Source organism: Musca autumnalis, unplaced genomic scaffold (genome assembly GCF_047663935.1).
Source record: "Musca autumnalis isolate F117 unplaced genomic scaffold, ASM4766393v1 scaffold_1, whole genome shotgun sequence".
Lineage (NCBI taxonomy): Eukaryota > Metazoa > Arthropoda > Insecta > Diptera > Muscidae > Musca > Musca autumnalis.
In genome coordinates this window covers 128,927,637-128,951,492 of record NW_027411644.1, presented here as the reverse complement: position 1 = coordinate 128,951,492, position 23,856 = coordinate 128,927,637, and the positions used below count along the sequence as shown (strand labels likewise).

At 32.9% G+C, this 23,856-nt stretch overlaps 1 protein-coding gene across 5 annotated transcripts in view; it reads right to left on the bottom strand.

The window, feature by feature from the left end:
• Positions 1-23,856, bottom strand: part of side-VII (sidestep VII transmembrane protein) — a 1,783,907-nt gene that overhangs the window by 925,744 nt on the left and 834,307 nt on the right. For all 5 annotated transcript variants that reach the window (XM_073992696.1, XM_073992713.1, XM_073992706.1 and 2 more), the window contains one exon: positions 10,525-10,669. In XM_073992696.1, the coding sequence (XP_073848797.1) occupies positions 10,525-10,669 (145 nt within the window). The remainder of the gene's footprint in view (positions 1-10,524; positions 10,670-23,856) is intronic.

Here is a 23,856-nt window from a genome sequence, read left to right as displayed (position 1 = left end):
TAAGGGGATACCGTATTTGCAAAATACAATTTTCGGTTTTGCGTTTTTTGGCCCAATCGAAACTGACCATGAGAGCACGAGAATGGCAGAGGACTTCTATGAGAAAAATGAGAGAGTGAGCGCCTTTTTCCGATAATTTAGTGATCTTACATTTCTGTCCCGGATAGGGTGTTTAATATGAAATATTTCCATGTAATCCGTACTTTGCTGCCCCACGATGGCGATGATTATTAATTATTATTAGAGTATCTATATATACACATATAATATCTTCAACTACCTCTAGCACTGTTGGTTGTTCATTGAATTGAATATGCAAAATAATTTGAATTCTTTTTATTTTATTTTTTGAAATTTTTGTATTTTGAACTAATCGTCCAAGGGAGGCGGTATGATTACGTGCACAGGGTTCATTTTTTGATTGAAGCTATTTGGTTTAATTAATGATTAATAATTGCATTTTCCACGGAAGGTGCAAGCTCGATATACACAAGCTCTTAATAACACCATTCCCATCCCTGTGTACGTAAACCCTTTGCTTGCCATCACTGATGTAATCTGTCACCACTATCTCCTCCTTGTTCTTTAAAAATCTTTGTCATTTTTGTGTAAACAAATAAGAAAAAAAGAGCGGCAGTTCAGGCTAAATCAGTGAGAAGTGCGGAAAACCGAAATTAATTAATGCTTATGAATTTGATGTGTAAACGAAACGACCAATAGAAAAAAGAAAATAATAAATAGTCATTGAAAACATTAAATTATTCCGTGTCTCCTTTACTATTTGGTGATCAGTAAAAACTTTGACAAACCATCCGTGGAAACCTCGACACAGTGCGTGCGTGATTTACTCCATCCGAAATTTAGCAATAGTTTCAGTGATCCGAACGTACGTTTTTCCCTGCCCCCGTGAGGCGTGCAATCCAATCGCTTTAATTTTGTTTCTGCCCCTGTGAGGCATCTAATTTATCCAAACCGTTTCCTTCATATCACTGGCCCATTGAGGCTGTTGTGCTTTAGGTGTGATTTGTGTGCAACTCGGGTAACACGGGACAACCTTCCCTCGCCTGGATATAAACTTTCCGTAGGTTAGTAATAGAAACTAACACCTGGGATAACATATGGACGCGAACTCCTCTCTTATTGCGATACACAAATTTGGAGCAAATTAAATGTGACTTACCATGTGATTCGATATGTACATGCCTTGAGAAGAATGTAGCATTTTACACTTTTTCAAGGCCTCTATACGGGATAAGCTTCAACACCCTTCTGAAAACAAAGTCATTACTATTTCAACTCAAGCTTATTTATAAGCAAACTCCTAAATACCTCTTTGAGAGACTTAGATTTAATATATCAACGAGAGGAAAAAGATTATATATACCCTTAAGACGCCGGAGTATCGGAATGGCAATTCGTTATAGGTTCTATACGTCTATGGAACACTTTTCTCTGTGAATTACAAGGCATCAGCAACACTTGCACTTTCAAAACTAGACTTGTTAAATATTTTAAACATATTTCAGCATTACTGAACTGTGAACTTTTCAAATTTTCTTTTGCAAATAATATTCCAATTCTTAACTTTTGTTTCCTTTTGCCTTAAATGTGTAACTGTATTAAAATCTCAAATTTGTATTAGTATAAGTTGGATATTATGTATTATTTACAATTCCTGCACTGCAATTTATAATATTCATATCTTGTTGTGTAGAAATGAAGAAACCTATAAATAAATAAAAATAAATATGTCAAGAATATCTGCTTTTGTAGGTAAATTCTGCAATTGCTCACTCAAAAGGCTCGACATAGACTGGTGCATCAAGTTCATAATGTCGCTGGTAGTCACAATGGCGAGGTTACCGGGTGATGTTTCCAATAATTTAACCTTCACCTATTGGTCACTTGGAGCCACTGTACGGATTAAGGCGACCTAGCAGGCGGAGCTGACATGTTTTTAGGCGATGAATTTGAGTGATATGTTTTCGTAGTTTGAAAATCAGTGTTTAATAAAATAACAGCTATTGATTTGCTTCTAATGTGCTATTACCAGTATGCGAATTTCGTAATTTTCTATTACGAATTTTCGCAGAGCATACTTTAAGGGTTGACGGTAATTCTTCTTCTTCCTTGATAACATATGTGTAAGAACGCCTTCAAACGTTGCGATATGGTAACATTTGCGAGAATGAGTGACCAACTCTTTTAGCGTTTGAGTTACAATGTAAATAAATAACTTTCCAGTGTATTAATTTAATAAAATGCGATTATATGACATGTCGCTTTATTATTTTTGCGTTTTATTAGTTCGTGATGGCCGTTCAAGGAAAGTTTTGGATTTTCACGACTTTTTTGTAATAACACGTCAATTAGTGTCACATAACCGCAAAGCTTATGGAGCCTCAAGGCAATATGTGTACTTCCCGGTAAGGTTTCACTCAACTCCACGAACCAAAGCAAAACTAAAAAGTCTTCATCATGAAACCATTTTCGTTGCAACCACATCGACATCCACTTTCATATAGTCAGTTTAGATTTTATGAAACTCTTTTTAGCAGTAACAGACGACGCACAGTGTTGCCGCTACCATACAAAAGTGGATAAAAATAGAAGGAGTTGAAGTAAGTTGATGAATTTGTGCACAAGTACTTATGAGGACAATGGCATGACAAATTTTAATTTAGGCCATATCGGTTCATATTTTATAGCCCCCACAAATATCGTTTCCCTATTTTGATATATGGGTAAATCCTGCATGACGAACGCTACATTTGTACGCGTTTTCGGGAATAAATATTAACATTTTTTGAACTTTCCAGATAGATGCATTGAATCTATACATGGTATTTAATAGAATTTGAGAGCACTTTCAAATGCTATAAAAAACATTTTTTTAACAAGTATAATTAGCGGAAAAAAATGATTAGAAACATTGTGGCGTTTTTTATTGGGATAGCGTTTGCAATTTTGTTTTTTTCAAAATAGTCTGGCTTAATCCCATTGTTGTTGTTTTAATATTTTAAAACAACTAGTTTTATTAGTGGAAAAGATTTGACATTGTTCGCCAAGGGGTAAGGCAGCGAATACTAAAGTTTCGATCCACGCCACTGGATCTCATCAGTTCCCTTGTTTCTTGTTTGTGGATTTTCTCCACCGAAGTTATTTTTCAACAACTTCTTCAACAAGAAACTTTTTATACCCAAACATCAATCGTCAGCTCGAAGTATAAAGGTAAGCAAAGAAAAAAGTTCAATGAGAAGTTTTTCCTTGGCAACCTCACACAACTCCGACGAAAGTGTCTGCGAAAACAATTCAAACCTCTTCCACTAGTATGTGTCGTCGAATTTCAACGAATGCACACACCAAAATGTGGTTGGTCTGCTTTACAGCAAAAACAACACACGTCGTGCCAGTGTCTTCAATTAGAAACATTGTGGCGTTTTTTATTGAGATAGCGTTTGCAATTTTGTTTTTTCAAAATAGTCTGGCTTAATCCCATTGTTGTTGTTTTAATATTTTAAAACAACTAGTTTTAGTAGTGGAAAAGATTTGGCATTGTTCGCCAAGGGGTAAGGCAGGGAATACTATAGTTTCGATCCACGCCACTGGATCTCATCAGTTCCCTTGTTTCTTGTTTGTGGATATTCTCGACCGAAGTTATTTTTCAATAACTTCTTCAACAAGAAACTTTTTATACCCAAACATCAATCGTCAGCTCGAAGTATAAAGGTAAGCAGAGAACAATGCCAACAATGCCAAATCTTTTCCACTAATAAAACTAGATGTTTTAAAATATTAAAACAACAACAATGGGATTAAGCCAGACTATTTTGAAAAAACAAAAAGGAAAAAAATGATTATAATTTATTGTGACGCACGCTACAAAAAGTGGAAGTAGCTTCCGACATTGTGGTATGTTTTCATAATTTTTAGCAAAGCTTGCATAATAAAGCACACAAAATGAAAAGTTTAAAAGAAAGATAAATATAAGAGAATTCTAAAACAATTAATTTTTAGGCAAACAACTTTGTATTTTTTTGTTTTCAAATCAGCGAACCTAATGTGACGCACGCTACGTGATGCACGCTAAATTTTTTCCAGTATATAGTAAATAAAAACCAGTGTATTTATTTTAACGAAACAATGTATATTTCTTGTAAATAACGTTATTTAAGTCATATTTTATGTTCATATTTAAGTTTATCAATGTGTATATGTTTATAAATAAATTTTATGTTTTAATGAATCTGACGTTAGTGCGATTTCGAGTGCATTTTTGTTATATGACGAAAAATAATGTTTGCTTTTAATTCCGGGAATGCTCTTAACGTTTGCCCGTCTCTCCAATTTAAAAAAATCATAGGCATTATTAAGAACAATATTCTGAGCTTTTACCATTTCCCAAATTTTTTTCTTTACGACAGCTCCGCTTCCGTCTACTGCACCCTTTCCGTGAGCAGTTGCAAAAAATTCCACTCAAATTTTTCTTTGAAAAAGGTTATACTACTTAAAATGAACTTGTTTTTAAATTGACTTGCACATCCATCAGAAAATAAATATAACTTTGAAATATCATTTCATTTTTTAAGTTTCTTAACAATTAACTGAACTCAAATCGTGACGAAAAGAGAATAAAACAAAAATAGAATACAAGAGAAAGTGAAAACAGAATTAAAAGGCAAAATTTTTTTTTATTTTTTGGGAGAACTCAAATCGTGACGAACGCTACAGAAATTAATGCAGTGTAATTTTTTTTTATTATTATTGTAGTTTTTTTCTATTTCCTTAAAAGCAGGATATTAATTTAATTTAAATTTAAATTTTTTCTCGCAATTACGAATAATTACATCACATTTTCCAAATTTCATCAATATTTGACATACATAGCGTGTTTAGTGTATCAAATATATATGGAAGCTATATCCAAATCCAAATATTTGTAGGAATAAAATTCTTCAGGTGTCTAAGAAAATATAAATATAAAATTTGAAGACTTTTCAATTAAAATTGACCGAGTTATACCAAAATCGTGGAAAGATATATATGTGGGCTATATGCCGATATGGCCCAAAGTTAAAATTTTTCATTCCTATGCCCTCATAAGCACTTGTACAAAAATCATCAAACCAGGTCAAGTCCTTCTATTTGAAAAGGAAGCGGTAATTAAGGTAATTACAAAAAAAAAAAAAAAAAAAAACAATATTTTTGAGTTTTAAAGAAAATAATTTTATTTAGTTATTTTTAGGTTTTGCGGATTCTTGGCCGGTAAGAAGAAGTCGAAGACGATGCTTTATATTGACGGTAAGTACATTAACTGATTTTATTTCATTACTTAATTTTCTTATCCTATTTCTTTACAGCTAACTTCATTATTACATACTATTTTAATTAACAACTATAAACATCAATGTATCAAGTTACGTTAAAATTGGGTAAAATTCATATAAAAATGAAAAGAAAAAGAAATAAAAAATTAAAAATCAAAACAAAAACAAAAACCTTTATCAAACGGTTTTCACAGAAACCGTCGTTAACAAAAAAAACCGATTATTTGTGTCGGTTAACTGGCCCAAAAATTAGAGAGTATGAGGAGATTACTTTTATAACCTAAAATTACAAAAAAAAAATTGTTTCAATATTGTAGTTATTCGACAAACTGCGAAAATATTTTTGATAAGAAAAGCCTTGTTAAGAGAGCTCTGTGCATAATTAACAAAATTTTTAGCCACAAATTTTAGGCAACCATGTTTGTTTGGTCTAGACATTGCACGATAATTTTAGGTTTTCATAGCAAGACAAAATATAAACTTAAATCTTTTAGTACACAATTTTATATTAGTAAGGGCTTATAGTATGTATTCATACAACACAATTTTTGTAGTAATATTACTGCCCTCATTTCGAGATTGAATGCCAAATATCAGGATTTTATAAAACAACAAATTTGTTTATACTTATTTTACCTCTTGCCGCCAGGGTTTAAAAGCCAGCATCTAAAATAGGGATGCACAAAACAATATATGTGACAATATATGAAACGAAATGAAATTTACGCTAGAGTACTGTTTTGTGCATCTCTAATCTAAAACCATTAGCATTAGCTGTACACTTCAACTGCTACGCAATATTCACACACACGGCTAAATAAGCAACCGAACGCATATTTATTTTTGTACATTTTTGCTTATTTCGTTTTTGACGCCTAATCTTTTTTCGTCAGGCATAATCGCAACCACGCTACATATTTAGCAGTCGGCTAACCATTCGTCGAATAACATCAGCAACTGGGGGATGTTTTTCCGATTAGTGTTGTCAACGCGCAAATGAAAAAAGTAGAATTTTAATGTCAAAATAGCGATTTATTTATTTTTAATACACAGCATACTTATAATAAGAGAAGATACATATTTAATTATTTAATTGATAAATTGTCTGTTAGCAAACAGGATTTTCATTTAAAAATAGTAATACAGAAATCTAAAATAATTCATTCCATATTTAGTTCTTGAAATAAGGTTGAACATGCATTGTTTTAGGTATATATCGAGACGAAAAATGCTTAAAAATACAAAAGTGCTATAAAAAATAAAAAAGGTCAAACATGAAGCAAACTAAAAATATTATTTACTGTAAGAAAATAAAAAATTAAATAGGGTTTTTACAGCGTAAATCCTTCAAGCTCTGTAATGGCTTCATGCAGAAAACCTGGATTCAGCTTTACTACTAAAATATTTTGAAGAGTATCTTCGTTAAGGCGATTTCTATTTTCAGCAAGCACGATTTTCAGTGATGGAAATGCTCGTTCCACCGAAACCTACATAAGTATAGGAAATAATATGAACTATTGAAAAGCTGTTGACTTTGTTCATACTATGTTTACATCATCATTTCTTAACATAAAAATGTTTCTATCATATTTTAATAAACTATTGGTCTGTTCCCGAACTTCAAGAATCTACTAATTTTTATTATTTTTTTCGATAACACAACGGAAAAAATGTTATCGTAGTAAAAAGTAGTAGCTTCTTGCAGGTTCTGGAACAGAGCATATAATTTTATTCTCGAAAAAACGTACACACCTGTGTTGGAGGTACTGTAAAACACACATTGCTGAGCGCATACATTTCTGGATCAGTGTATTTCCTTTCCTTCCAGAACAATAAAACGTTCGCATTTTTTACATAGGGAAGATTAAAGTTTTCAATCTTTGCCAGTACATCATTCTCCTGATTGTGTTTTTTATTGAACTCTTTGTCCAAAAAAGCCGTTAAAAGATCTTCATCGCCATCGGGGGTTCGCGAGTTGGATGTCGAGGTCGAGGCAACTAAACTGTTATCGACGTTACAAATAGTTATGAGTTTTCCCCATAGAGATTTTAGGTAGGCGATAGCGTGGATTTTTTGTGTATCCTGAAGCATATGATGGAATCGTGGGTCAAGATATAGACAAGCTGCTAAAGACGGATTATCAAACAGAGTTTCTGTTCTTATGTCCATGGATTTAAGTAGTAAGGAAGTAATTTTGTATAACATTGCCATTGTGTTTTGAGAGTTCTCGTCCTTAAGTTTCTCATATGGCATAAAAGTCACCATAATGCAACTGCTCTTCTTGAAATTGCACAATGGCTTTTTGTAAAGGATTAAGTGCCGTGCAATAAGATTCCACGAAGTTCCAGAAAACATCATCAATTTCAAAGTTTTCCTCTTCTGATTTGTTTTGAACTGGATCGATAGAATCAATTATGTATAGCCTTTGAGTTTTGAATATATAAAAGCATTAGGTATGTTGATCCCCATCGAGTAGGACAATCAAGCTGTGGTATTTTAATATCTTTGCATTTATACAGCTCTTTGTACCCATTACTATTTGTCCTAATAAATTTCACTATATTTCGACTTTTTCGAATAAATTGTTTGATTTCGTTATTTTTCGCAGGTTAAATGGCTACAAGCTGAGCTGTATGTGCAGCACATCTGCAAATAGCGATTTCTCCCACAAGAAGTTTAGTATTGTCTTCCATAGAGTAAATATTCTCGAAATATGTTTCATTATCATAGTTGTCCTCATATTCTTCACCATCATCTGCGTCAACGACCAAATGCGACAATATTTTTGTTGATTTTATCACATTTCTTCCATTGTCAGATGTGATTGTTATGATTTGTCGCAAATTTATTTTATATTTGTTTAAAACAGTCAAAATCTCTGAAGCCAAACTTTTTGAAGTGCTTGAATGTGCTCCTTTCATCGCTAGCATTCTAGATTCAATTTTATCATTTTCAATAAACTGAGCAGAGATTCCAAAAATATTTCTAAACGGTCTTGTGGCACTGTCAATTTTCAATGATATTAACTTATCTGCACATTCCTTGGATATTGCAGACGTTACGTATTTCGCCACTTCTGACAAAGTCTTTTTGCAGTTGTCTGCATTTAAGCAAAACTTTTTACCACTTTCATTTTCAATTCCTTTGCAGATAGGATCTATTATATTTCGCATATGCTCCGAATTTAGGACATTAAATGACACTGCTTCGTCAGTCACTAAACCAATATATGATTTGATCAACTGTTTCTTGCTAATATCGCATTTAATTTTTTTTTTTGTTTTGAAAGTTGGTGACACTGTTTTTGTGTTTTCTCCGAAAATAACTTTATGAATTCTCTCTAAATGAATTTTCAAATTAATTTTTTTTAGAACAGTTATAAGATTTTTTGCACAGATTGCAAATTGCTTTGTCACTTTCTTTTGTAAAATATTCATCAAAGATAAACAAATTTCTTTTCGACATTTTTGTTGGGTATCTAAAATTCTTTCTTTTCTCACTAAATTAGCTAAATAAGTTGTGATGTTATTCACCGTATTCTATTTTATATTTTCTTCAATTTATTATACTGTCTTTCTCCCTCTCTCTCTTGTGTTGCCAACTCTCAATTTGACTAATTACACTAAACTAGCCAAAATTATGATCAACTTGCAAAAACGCCGTAACAGTACGTTTAGACTTATAAATCCACTCGATTTCAAATGTCAGTTCCATAGTATATACGTCAAATAAATCGTAGTTCTAAATCCACTGGATTTAGTTTGACGTATATTGTATGGGATTGACAGTTTAAATCATAGTATGATTTCATGGCCTAACAGGCGTTAAAAAATCGGTTGGAGCGAATTTTTAAGGTCATCCTTCTTAAAAAGTGGTTAAGGCTTGTATATACAACATTAAATGTTCCTTTATTCTATAAAGTAAAGCCGCAAGTTTCAAAGCATTCCGAAGCATTTTAAAACCTTAAGCTATCAAAAGCTCTATTCATTTACGTGCCAGAGTCTTAAAGCTTTTATCACTTTTTACTGGAAAAGTGTCCCCTTACTCCAAAAGGACATACGCGAACTTTCTACAAATTTCAGTGACAAATATGATTAATGTATCTTAAATATTGCGATATATGTCTACATTTTGATATGTTCGGAATGAAAAATATACACTCCATAATGTGGTGGAAAATATAAGTATTTTTATTTTTAACAGCCTATTTGAAACACACCCAAACTTTAGTTTTCGAAATAATTTGAAAAACACATAAGAGTTTGGTAGCATTTCTTACGCATATATTTTCTTATCGACATACATAGACATTAGACAGACTTTTGATTAAAAAATATATTTATTAACCGGCTTCACCAAAAAATCACATGGCCTTATACCCCGTTTAAACTTAACCGGTTTAACACATTGGCTTTGGTTTTCAAATGTCAATTCCATAGCGTAAACGTTAAATAAATCGTCAAAAAGCTCTAGTGTAAACGCCGTTTTAGAACGAAAAAGTAAAATTAATAATATTGTGATTTTTAACGCCTTACAATTGGCAACACTGATCTCAGAAACAATTGTTTGCTGAAAACCTGGCTAAGCCGTTGAAACTCTGTTGCTTATTCACTTTTCTGATATGTGTTGATAATGTGTGCTGCAAAATATGAGTATGCGTGTACGATGCTTTTTTATTAAAGCGACATTATCTGTGTCTTTTTACGTGATAATTTGTAATAATTATTACTAATGTTGCAGATTTTGACAGTTGTATAAAGGATAAGTTGCTGAAAAAAATGTTTCAGCCACATTTAGTAAGTAAAAAGACACACCAAATATCAAATAGCATCAGCATCGCTAGCAATATTTTTGTGAAATTTGTTGCTACATGTTGCCGTAGTTCATTGTTGCTAAACATATTTCGAAGAAATTTTAGCGAGCTGCAAATATTCGGTGCTTTTGCTAATATGGCGTTAGCATTTTAAACCCTTCTTGCCGCCCATTTTTATGAAAAATGTATCAATTATAAGCATTATACAAAAATGATTATTACTGGTTATAGAAAACTGGTCATAACCTGTTTTTCAAAATTATAATAACCGAAACCGGTTTTAGAAAAAAAATTGGTTATCCGATTTTTTTTGTTTAGAAATGAAGAATGAAAGAGATCAATTAAATTGAATACATAAATTACAAGAGTGATATCAATGCTTACAGTGAATTTCAAGTTTCCACCCATCCTCCAACAGTTCCGAAGGCGTCGCATGGTTGTATGCTTTACAAGTGAGTAACTTACCGGCATCATTTTTATTAAAAGATATGGACAGTGTGCTTGTAGTTTGATTTCCATCACTCGACGTCTAGCGAAAAAATCAAATTTGAAATTAGCTTAATAGTAATTAATATTAAAACATTACAAAAGGACTTCGGCCGGATGGAGCCGATCATATTATATCATAAACTTTTACACCTATGTGTATACTCAAATTTGTGGATAAGTTTCTCTTCCAAAAAAAAAAAAAAAATGTTATTAAAATGACTTTAGAAATTGTTACACACAAATTTTTCGACCATACCGTTTCAGCGAAATATCGAAATGTAGAGAACGAAACAAATTATAGATCTGGACAAATTCGTTTAGTGGTGAATGGAAGAAGAGGACACCATTTTGTTTTCATTATACCCTACACCACTATGCACAGTGGATCCACTCGTATGGAGAAAGTTGCCAAAAATATTTCCAATATAAATATCAGGATCTTTTCCATCTGGAAATGAATTTATGCTGTTAATACAAAATATCATGAACAAATGTACCAATTATCTCATTCTGCAAAAATAGGTGAATAGGAGAAAGTGGCAAAAAATCTTTCCAGTGTAAATATAAGACTAATGCGCTGGATACAGCTTTATGCTGCTGCGAAGATTGTTTTAAGAAAACATGAGCGTAGCATTCACCCCCCTTTTACCTCTGGAAAAGAATTTATGCTGTTAATACAAAATATCATGAACGTAATTTATTTATCTCATTATGCACAAAAGGGGCATGGAGAAACAAAACAATCTTCAAGACAACATAAAAACCAACCAATTTAGCTGGTTAAATTGGGTGGGCATCATCACTGAAACCTCAAGTCAAATTTAGGAATATAATCAGATTGGTATTTTGCAATACCTATTAACTTCGCGATGTTTTGAATATATTTATTTGCACGTAAATTGTAAGTTGTACTCACTACAAAAACTATTAGTCAAATGTTCTGACTTTTGGAGCTATTCTTAATATTCTTCGAATGAAACGAAAACTAATATAAAAGAAGTGTTTTTCTAGCTTCAAGCCTTTCGAATTTCAGTGAATTTAGTCTTCAGGGAAAAGTTCTACAAGTAATATAAATAAATTACGACCTAATAATTATATCACAGTTATTCCTAACAGGTAAATAAACACAGAAAAAGATCGCTTACGTGTAAATAATAAAAACTTAAAAACTACTGTAGCGTTCCTACTCCGTCAAGTTCTATTATTGCACTGCTTAGTATTTATTTATAGCACGATCTCTTCCCCGTGTAAGCTGCCTGTAGCAAAAGGCTGTGTAGTCCGTGTCGGTTTGCTGTTTATTCTTGTTGTTGTTGGCAGACTGTTTATGTGGAGCATGTCTAGCGCATTTATGCTCAAAAAAGTTGGTGTATTAGTAGTGGTAAGATACTCTTTCCATTGCTAAACAGTGGCAAATCAAAAATAAAGAGAGAATATGTGTGATTTGTTTACACTTTTAAGTATGAGGCGAGCATCGCTTCTCTAGCGTTAGGTTTGGTTTAGACTGATTAAGAACATTATGTCGATTTATTTGACATATATTGTATGAAAATGACAACTTAAATCCACTGGATTTGCTAAATAAAGCATAGTCTAAATGGGGTATTAGTCCCTTGTTGTAGTGTTTCTCGATGTTGGGTGTATGATTGTTTATTTTACAGTGTTCGAACAATGCGGTTTTTGTGTTATGTTAGCATTTCTTAATTTTATGCCAGATTTATGTCCTGACATTCTAGTTTTTAATTAATTTTTTGTCGTACTGACATATAATTTTCCGCAATTCTCCTCACTGTTACCACCACATTCAGTTTGGTAAATTACGTTATGTTTTTCAATTTTAGGTTTTTTACATTTTAGTTCACTGAATATTGACTTCGTTGTGTTACATGAACAATGAGCAATGGTGTATTTGTTTTTATCCAATCGTTCTGAAATATTTGGCCAATTTATCAGGGATTTGTATATTTTCTTAGATTTCTCGTGTTTTGGTGTCGGTTTTGTTGGTTTGTATTCGCGTATTAATGAGTTTATTATGTGTTTTGGAATGCTGTTTCTGGTAAGACTGCTTTCGATTTTTAATTTGTTTTCAAGATGAAATTGTTCATCACTTATTTTAAGTTGCTTGCTGTATTGATAATTGTTGGTTTTGTGTGATTTGAGTGGTAATTTATTATTTATTATTTTGGTGTCTTATTAGCAGTGTGTCCAAGTATGGGATCTTTCCCTCTTTTTCTTCTTCCAGAGTGAATTTAATGGTTCTGTGTAGACTATTCAACGTTTTCAAGGTTTCTTAACGTACTACGTACTACGTCTACGTACTTTGTCAATATCTTTGGTTTTTTGGGCAACATATTTAAACAATCTCAAGTAGGGATTCCATAACCAAATCTGCAATTATTGGGGATGCAATCCAACCTTTTCTTTGTATATTTTTTCTTCATATTTGAAGTATCTATTTTCTTTTCTGCAGAATTTTACTATATCAGGAACAGCGTCTTTGGTATATTCGTATATCGTTGCATTTCTTCCCACCTTTCTTCAATTATCTTTAATCCTAAATCTACTGGTATACTGGGAAAGAGTGATACTACATCGAATGAAACCATCTTTTCACTGTCATTAACCTTCAAGTTTTTAACCTTATCCCTAATTTGCGCAGCATCTTTTATATTGTAAGTACGGGTTTTCGTCAAGTTTTTCAAAATGTTTGCAAAGTATTTGCACAGTTCTATAGATGGGGAATTTGTTGACGAACAGATCGGTCTAAGTGTTTTCTGTTTAAATTGTTTTTCTACAATTTCGTTATTTTTCTTGTTGTAAATCTTTGTTGATTCGTTGATATGCCATAATGTCTGTTAATATATTTGACATTCTATCTTGGTAATCCTTCTTATACATAGCTACAGTGACATTCCCTTTGTCGACATTTAGTACTAGTACGTCGTGGTTTTCTTTTAGGAATTTACGGATTCGTTCCACTGTTCCATTTATGAACTTGTCTCTCGCGTTCTCCCTCCTTTTAGTCATTTGCGTTTCTATTATTGTTGTAAGTTTCGTTCTTCCCATTTCATTGTCAGTATTGGTTTGTATCAAATCTTCAGCATCAGCAATGTATTTAAATAAAGGAAAGTCTGCTCTTCTAATGGGTAGGCAATGTTTGTCTCCTAATGAGAGTAACCAAGTTACATCTTCGGACAATTTTTTGTTGGTTTTGTCAACAAACCAATTCTCATTGTGCTTTAAGTCCAGATCTTTAGTTAGTTGTTGTTGCAGTTTGTTGAATTTATTTTTATGTCGTTCGTCCTATTGTTTCTGTTCTCCTGTTATTATTAAATGTTCATTAAACTCTAGTAGATGTCTTTCATCTTGTGAAAGAAAACTGTTTAATGTGTTTTTTATGTCATTTAGTATATCTTCGTTATTTTTTAATTCATCGTGCTATTATTGTTTTATGATTAAATTAAGTACTTTACCTTGAAATTGTTCCAAGTATGACTTTAATGTAGTTTGAATGTGGTGGTCGTTCTTATGTTATGTTTGTTGATATTGTTTCGTAAATGTTGATTCGCTTATTTTATTGTAGATAATTTCGTTGGGCTCTCCGTTATTACAATTAATGTTTTAGTTTTTCGACCTTTTTATTGTTAGAGTTTTTTTCGAGCTTGAGGCCTTTGTGGTTTTATTTATTTAATTTACAATATTTCGAAATTCAGTGAATTTCATCTTCAGGGAAATGTTGTACAAGTAAAATAAACAAAGTACGACTTAATAATTATATCACAGTTATTCCTAATACTTACAGGTAAATAAACACAGAAAAAGATCGCTTAAGTGTAAATACTAAAAATAATAAAAACTTAAAAACTACTGCAGGGCTCCTACTCCGTCAAATTATATTATTGCACTGATTAGTATTTATTTATTGCACGATCTCCGATCCCCGTGTAGGCTGCCTGTAGCAATAGGCTGTGTTGTCCGTGTCGGTTTTGCTATTTATTCTTGTTGTTAGTCTCTTGTTTTAGTGATTCTCCGTTTGTAATATAATATAAAAATTTCCCAAATTGAATGTGGTGGTAACAGTGAGGAGAATTGCGGAAAATTATATGTCGGTACGACAAAAAATAAATTAAAAACTAGAATGTCAGCACTAGAGTTTGGGAATTCCCGACTTTTTCCCGAGAATGAAAAATTCTCACTCCCGGGAACCCGGGACTATGGTAAATCGAATTCGTGGGGCATAGACGAGACAGCGAGCAAACAAAAATGAAACACCTACACCTTTTATGTATAGTTGCGTCATTAGTATCTCTTTGGAACAGTATTAAGTGTAAAATAGCAGTAGGCTAAACTAGAAATAGGGTCAAATAGCAATAGCAAACATCTTAAAGGACGTTGCGCCAAAATCTTGAAAGTACCAATAAATCGTATATGGCATATATGTTCAAGGATATCTATGTATGCGGTCAACACCCAATTTTTCCTGACTAATTTTCGGAGGTTACATAAAATTTCTGTTTCTCACGAGCATCCTCGCTAAGGCTTCCTTCATATCAAAGAGTGCTGTTCGGTTATATTTTTAACGTCAACGATATGGGACGTTCTTCTTATGGTTCGAAGGGCGTGTCGATCATAGAACATATCCGTTTATAACTAATTTTTACACGGCTGACCTTCACAATTCAACAATTGCAACCCTGTGGTATCATGGTATCAAGAAATACATTCATAGTTATTACTGACTTTCAATCCTAATATACTCGATTTGCCACTTACACATTATACAGTTTTTAATATTGCATACAATAATTTTGGAGAAAACCACAATTCGAATCGATCACAGCTTTCATTTCTTATCAAATTAATATCCTTCAATAATGCTATCAATAAATATTTCGACAGGAACAACAAGGAAATGCCTTCAAAAAGTGTATTATTTGACGTGGCCCACAAAAAATAAAAATTATTTGAGGTTATACAGACTTCGAATTCCAGAAAAAAACATTAATTCTCGAGAGGTCCAAAATGTATGTATTTTATATATATTTAGAATGGACCCGCAGCTTGATGCAAATTATGGAGAATTACGAATAATCTGGTCACGAACTATCGCTATTCCACTATATTTCCAACATTAAATAACTATAAGGCAAATAATATATGACTTATATTTAAAAATATAAATACCCGTATTTACGGGAATTTCAAAAAATTTTCCCCGGAAATCCCGTGCAAAATTTTTCGGGAAATCCCGGCCGAGAATTCCCGACCCCAAACTCTAGTCAGCACATAAATCTGACATAAAATTAAGAAATGTAAACAAAACACAAAAAACCGCATTGTCAATGACATCAATGATGTGAGACTATTACAAACGGAGAATCACTGCAACACGAGACTAACGCTAGAGATGCTCCACATAAACAGTCTCCCAACAACAACAAGAATAAACAGCAAAACCGACACGGACAACACAGCCTATTGCTACAGGCAGCTTACACGAAGGAATTGAACTTCACGGAGTAGGAACGCTACAGTAGTTTTTAAGTTGTTGTTATTTACACGTAAGCTATCTTTTTTCTATATTTATTTACCTTTTAGTATTAGGAATAACTGTGATATAATTACACTGTGCTACAGTGAAAAATTGCAGGGGTTCTAATGCATAAATTCGGTTTTGTGGGAGTCCACAGAAGACGAAAATACCTTTGGTTTCTTTGGGTCACTTCGGTTTTTCATTTTATAACGGCAAATGTAGTGAAAAATGGGCTTTATGGATTTTCAACTTTAAACGGACATTGCTTTTTTTCCACAACCGATTTGCACACTCTATCCTTTATTGGAAAGGGGAGAATATTGTCTTTCGAACAAGCGATAGATTTTTAAAATCGGTTAACAAATGACTAAGTAATAGTGGTTTTTATGTGACAAAAAAGCATTAAAAAAACAGTAAAATGTTTTTCCTTGTGCTCTAGGCTGCGTAAATGACACCTAACAGTACAATTGTTTACAGTTAGCAAGTAGGAAATTTAGTTGGCTTTCCAAAACCCAACAAAATCCGTTGAAAAATGAATGCGTTATGGCATTTTTTGTGTTTTAAATTTTTGTTTTTTTTTCATATTTTCCTTCTTCGTTGTTTTTTATTCGGCGTTGTTTTTTATTCTTCGTTAAGCTGGTTTAAGATATACATGATTTTTGGACTGACTTACACTAAATTACGTGTCTCATGGCAAACCAATTCATTTACTCAACAACATATACGAGAACTCTTAGCCAAAACTTATTCTTATACCTGGGCTAACATGGACGCGAACTCCTTTCTTATTGCGATACACAAATTTGGCGCAAATTAAATGTGGCATACAACAGTGTGATTCGATATGTATGTACATGGCTTATACCTGGGCTAACATATGGACGCGAACTCCTTTCTTATTGCGATACACAAATTTGGCGCAAATTAAATGTGGCATACAACATTGTGATTCGATATGTATGTACATGGCTTGAGAAGAATGCAACATATTGTGGCTATATTACACCATATGCTTTTTCACATGTATGACATCGGCTGGGCTATATATTAGTATACCCAGAGTGACAACATACATGTGAAAAAGCATCTGGTGTAATATAGCCATAACACATTTTTCAAGGTCTCTATATGGGATAAGCTTCAACTCCCTTCTGAAAAGAAACTCAGTTTAAGTTTAAAATATCACCTTTAAAACAAAGTCATATAGGTATGCGTAGGTGGTTAAACAACGAATATGTCGCAAAAGTCGCTAATCTAACCCAATTTAAACTTTTTGGAATTTTAATTGTAATGATAAATATCAGGGACTTTCCATAAGCGCAGCATGACAATGAAAGTAGAAAATCTCACCTTTACAATGATGCAAGGTAGGTTGTCGTAGGTGGTCAATCAACAAAGATATCAGAGTTGGTAATATATCACATTTTTCCATTTTTTACAATCACGCTATAGGTCGCAATTTTGAGTCAATTGGGTCTCAGATAGGAAAAGGCCTATTGAGTTTGGTGGTGTATAGTATTTAGGGGTCGAAATGGCAAAAAACTAATGTGAAGAAAAAACTTAATTTTTTGCGAATTTAACGCAAAGGAAAGCCAATCAAAGGAAAAAGAAAAGATCACATTTACAATGATGCTAAGTAGGTTTGCGTAGGTGGTCAAATAACGAAGATATTGCAATAGTCGGTAACACATTTCATTTCCCATTTTTTGATTTGAATTGTAATGTCGAATATCCCAGGTTTGCACCTGCGTAGCCAGGTGGGTTTTTTATGGGAATATTTTAATAGAAAACAGATAAAAAGTTATTAAGTTTGGCCGGCCGAACTTTTTATGCCCTCCACCATAAAATATTTTTAAATAATATGGAACAATTAGTTTCGTTTCCTGTCCACAATTTTAGGTGCAAATATTTTCGAACACGGATACCCAAAATGCCTACATTACCAAAATTAATCTAAAAATGTGTTCAATTATGTTTTTCTTTATATAGTGGCTATATAACAGTGTTAGCCAATGTTAATAATTTTTGTGACTGCTGCCAACCTTAAATGCCAAATTAGTGGTATTTTCGTCAAACAATGTAGCTAAAACCCTAAAATTACCGAAAATAGGGAGGTGCCTTTATATGGGGTCTATACCAAAACATGGATCAATGTTTACACTTTTTGGTTGGCAAGTTTCATGACTGCAGAATCACAAACGTCAAATTTCGTCACAAAATTTTGCCGAACTCCTCAAAACACCGAAAATCGGGTGTTACCGTTATATGGGGGCTATACCTATGTTGAGGATTTATAGTGAAGAAGCTCTGTGACCACAGAGAACCTCAAAAGTCAAATTACAGCTAGATCGGTTAAACAATTTAAGCTAAAATCCTCAAAACACCGAGGGAGGTATCGGTGTATGTGGGCTATACCAAAACGTGGACTTATGTCCATAATTTTTGGAAAATAAGTTGCTGCTAGGAACCCTAAATGACCAATTAGGCCTGAAAATGTTACAATAAACTTCAAAAAATCTGGAATCGGGAGGTACCGTTATGTGGGGGCTACACTCAAATGTGTACCAATGTAGCCCATAATCGAGCAGACAGGTCAAGTGCAAACAAAAACCGCATCTTCCTATCTCCATTTTGTGGTTGAAGACGTACGGACGGACATGCATGGGTCGACCAAGGATTTTACCCTGATCATGGATCGACCAAGAATTTTACCCTGATCAAGGATATAATGGGAATTTCTGAGTGAAATCGGACACTTTTTCAAACAGTCGCTTTTGATTTCCTTTATGGTTTGCTGTGTTGATGCTGCTCATTAGCAAAATATTTCAGATTTTTTCGACTAACGGTTCCAGAGATATCGCCCATTGAAAAAGTTGAATTCTGTAAAAACTATATTAAAAGACATACTCAAAACGTCTTTAATATTGGTCCAAATAAAACAAACTTTTTTGTAGTTTTGTTGTTCATCATCATAACAATAGAAACAAATTTGAACAACATTTTCGCGATTTAATATTAAATATCGATTTGTATCAATTATTGACTCTTCGACTTTATTAATTTTTTTAATTAATTTACGATTATTGGAGAACAAATAATTATTTATATTTAATTATAATTATTGCTCTGTAATTATTATTATTTTGTCCTCACAAATATTGTTTAATTTCCACTTTCCCCATAAATTGTTATATTCCCCAATTTTCAACTTAAAGTTTCTTACTGCCGCGCTGGTGAAAAACACTAAAACGTTTTGTTTTTATTCATTTAAAGAACGAATTAAAGCGCGTTTTATTTTATTATAATTGTTTTAATTAAACTTTTTATAATATCAAATAATATAATTAAATACCCCAAAGAGAGTGAATTATTAACAAAATTATATTTAATTATAATTTTGAACAATCAATAAATTTACCCCAAACTAATTGTACTAATTGTAACTTTTCTGTGTTTTTATTTGCTGAGGTTCGAACTGCCTATATCTCATACATTTTTATGGTACCGAAACCCGTGAACATTTAATTGCCAAAGTGTGTTTTGCCGACGGTAAAACTAAGTGAACATTTTCATTTCATTTACGAGTTTTGAAACTTAAATTATTTCTTCAATTAATATGCTCCTGTGTTGAGAATCGGTTTACCCACATTTACTGAAAATTAATTTCTGATCCAATTGAAAATTTGAACTGTGAAATTTCTAAATATTGTTTCCTGCTTGTAAATAAAAAAAACTGGAGTCATTTTCCCGTGAATCATTATCCACCAATATTTTTCTGCTCTGAAAAAAAGCTTTATTCGGTTTTGTGCTAAAACTAATCATTTCGTGTTGTACAACAATTTTGCCACGCATTACATTTATAAATTTCTTTGTGCAAATTCCTTTAAAATTTAACATTGCAATAAAAGTCTGTTTCTGTGCTAATAATTTTTTTTTTTATTGTGAACTTTGGTAAGACAAAATGGAGGATTCATCTAGTGCTATCGAAGACCAAACATTGTCGTTGTCTAGCGTTCAGAGTATTATTTCTGATTTTGAAAAATTACCTGTCCAGGAAAAAAGGAGCGGATAAAATCGATAAAATCGAGGAACTACAAAAGCAGTTTGAAGATAGGCACGGTGCTCTTGATTCAAATTTAAATGGATGGTGCTTCCACCTGGGAAGTTTTGGCGGATTCTGAAACTACAATGTTCATAGATGAGAAAAATTGAAAAACAAAAAAATCGCCGGAGCGCTTTTTAAATAAATCGCGATTCAAGTTGACATTTTTAGGGGTTGTTTAGGTTTTCACGATTTTGCTTAGAAACCGCAAGTCCTATCAAATTGGGACTGAAAAAAATGTTGTAGCTTTGCAAATTCTCTACATGATTGACCTTTACGGTATTTTCGTACGTTTTACCATTTTTGAGATATTGAAGTTCAAATTGGGACAATGCACTGACTGTATCGCCCCCTTATAAAACAATGTCATGAAGGGTGCGGCTTAACTAACTTTTAATGAAAACCTCTTACACAGGGGAAGTTTTTGTGAATTCTGAAACAGCAATGTTCATAGATGAGAAAAATCCAAAAACAAGAAAAAATCGCTGTATGGATTTTTAAATAAATCGCGGTCAAAATTCACATTTTTAGGTGTTTTTTTAGGTTTTGGCGATTTTGCTTGGAAACCGCAAGTCCAGTCGAAATGGAGCTAAAGAAAATGTTGTAGCTGTGAAAATTCTCTACAGGATTGTTGTTTATGATTTGTTCTCTGGCTGTACCATTTTTGAGATAAAGAAACTCAGTTTACATTTTTAGGTTTTTTTCTTAGGGTCTTATCGGCATAGGACCGGAGAAAATCTTATATGTGTGAAAATTCTCTACAAGACTGGCTTATGTAATTTTTCCTAGGTTGTACCATTTTTTTAGATATATTTAGTTTAAGTTGGGAAATTGCAGTCATGACATTGTTTTATAAGGAGACGATACAGGATTGAATTGAATTTGAATTGTCCCAATTTCAACTTCTATATCTCAAAAGTTGTAAAACTTACGAAAATATAATTAAGGTCAATCTTGTAGAGAATTTTGATAGCTACAACATTTTCTTTATTCCCATTTTGATAGGACTTGCGATTTCCAAGCAAAAACCTAAATAACATCTAAAAATGTCAACTTGAATCGCGATTTATTTAAGAAGGGCTCCAGCTATTTTTTTTTTTTTTTTTTTTTTTTTTTGATTTGTTTCATCTATGAACATTGTAGTTTCAGAATCCGCGAAAATTTTCCAGGTGTAAGCACCTTCCATCGTAATGGGGGCAGCGAATACAAGTTGTTACAACAACAAGTAAAAAAAGTATCAGTCGGCTTTTTCGTCAGAGATATACCCTCAGCCTATATGAATCGAAACATTCATCTACGTACAGAATTTTGTTGCTTTTTTGGACAAAAATGTGGATTAGTCACTTTAGGTTTCAGTTTATTTATTTCCAATACTTTAAGCCATTAAGGCCAATAACTCGTATTGTGTAACGTACAAAAATTAGTAATTACATTTCATATTCATACTTACATACTAATATTACAAATTAAAGAATAATTGAAATAATAATTAATAATTAATGGAATATGGCTTAAGGTTCGGGGTGGCGAAAAACAAGAAATATTCTGACCATAACTTACTGGCAATGTAATTGCAACAAGAAAAATATACAATCATATAAACACCGTACGTACCAGGCTTTGGAACCTATCATCTGAGTAGCTGAAATTCCTTAATGATATTGGTAGTCGATTCCATAATATCACAACGGTAACAACAAACGATATTTCAGAAAGAGAACAACAAATAATAGGTATAGAAATTGGTGGATTCCTTATGGAGCGAAAAAAATAAACCTTGAAACCACATCACTGGGAGAGTGGTTTCGAATAATTCTATAGAATGTTGTGAGTATCTTCAAATGTACATATTGCTCAAAGGTGCGTCCAAAATGATCATAACGGCGAAGACCAAAAATGAAGCGAATAATTCTATTGAAGACAAGTTCAATCTTTTTCATATTATACAGTTGTGTGCTTGGTATAATTTCAATACAATAGTTAACATTAGGAATGCATGAGCAATTGTGCATCTAACTCTAACAGGATGATGGAGACCACAGTTGTAAAATTTCCTCAAAGCTAAGGTTACTCGTTGAAACGTTGTCAATGTGAGAGTGGAACTCTAATTGTTCATCTATTATTACTCCTAAACATTTAATAGAAGAAACAAAGTTGACCACAGAACCTGAAATAGCCAACGTTGGATATTCTATAATACGATGACCAGTGCGAAAAATTATCGCCTTTGATTTGCCACTATTTAACAAGACATCATTACGAGTCATCCAGTCAGAGAGGCTAGAAAGTACCAAATTTATTCTAGCTTCAGACAGAATGTTGTTTTTAGAATCCGAAAATAGCAATTGAACATCATCTGCATAAAGGTAAGGCTTGACTATGCTTAGATCTAAAGCATTCACACAGTCATTCAAAAACATAATAAAAAGTAATGAGGCAAGAACCGACCCTTGCGGAACTCCGCAGGAGAGACTCAGAACATACGATTTTCTTCCTTGAATGCTTTCACGAACTGTGACCTCTTCAAGAGAAGCGACCATAGTAATTTACAAGCAGAACCAGAAAAATTAAATTTGTGATGAAGTTTGGAAATCAATAACCTGTGGTTTAGATTGTCGAATGCCTTGGATAAGTCCAAAGACACTAGAATTGAATTATGTCCAGAGTTTAAATTACATCTCACCTCTTCCGTGAGACTCAACAATAAAGAAGATGTACTAAGTCCTGCACGATATGCGTATTGGTAATTATTTAATAGACCATGGTCCGTAAAAAAGCTTAATATTTGAGATTTTAGAATGTGCTCCATAATTTTTGAGAGAGCCGGCAAAATACTTATGGGCCGTAAATTGTCACACTCATAGCTATTTCCCTTTTTAGGGACCGGAACATTGCGGGCAATTTTCCACAAGTCAGGATATGAAGATGTTGTAATTATCATATTACAAAGATGAATAACATGGCTAGAAATAAAGGGAAGAACAATTCGTATGAACTTTATAGAAAAGCCGTCCGTACCAATAGCATTCGATTTGACCTTGGCCACTGCGTTCTCAAAATCATAAATATCCACACCTCGAAATGAAAACCTTTTTCATTATGGAAAAACTCCTCAGCATCAACATAAATACCATTATGGTCTAACACAAAGGAACTGTTTACTTCGTCAACATCAACCTCATCTAGGCATTGTTGACTGTTATTTAAACAATTTTTATTCAAAATACTCCACACTTTCCACTGGTCTGCTCCAGCAAATAAGCTCAAATAATGTTGTCTTCTAAACTTCCTTATCAAAGATTTTAATTTATTTCTGAGCTTGCAATATGATATTTTGTTATCAGTGGAAGGGTCCCTTTGAAATAAGCTATAAGCATAATCACGATCACGTCTAGCATTCATAACTTCAACTTTTTTCATCCATGGATCTTTATCCGTTTTGATTTTAAACCTCACGACGGGAACGAAAGTAAGCAGAGAGGAGAGTAACGAGTTTAAAGTATCAACCTTCTCATGGACGTTGTCACTCCTATAAAAATTTGTAAAATCGAAAGTACTACAATGGCTAATTATACCATTAACATCAACATCATCA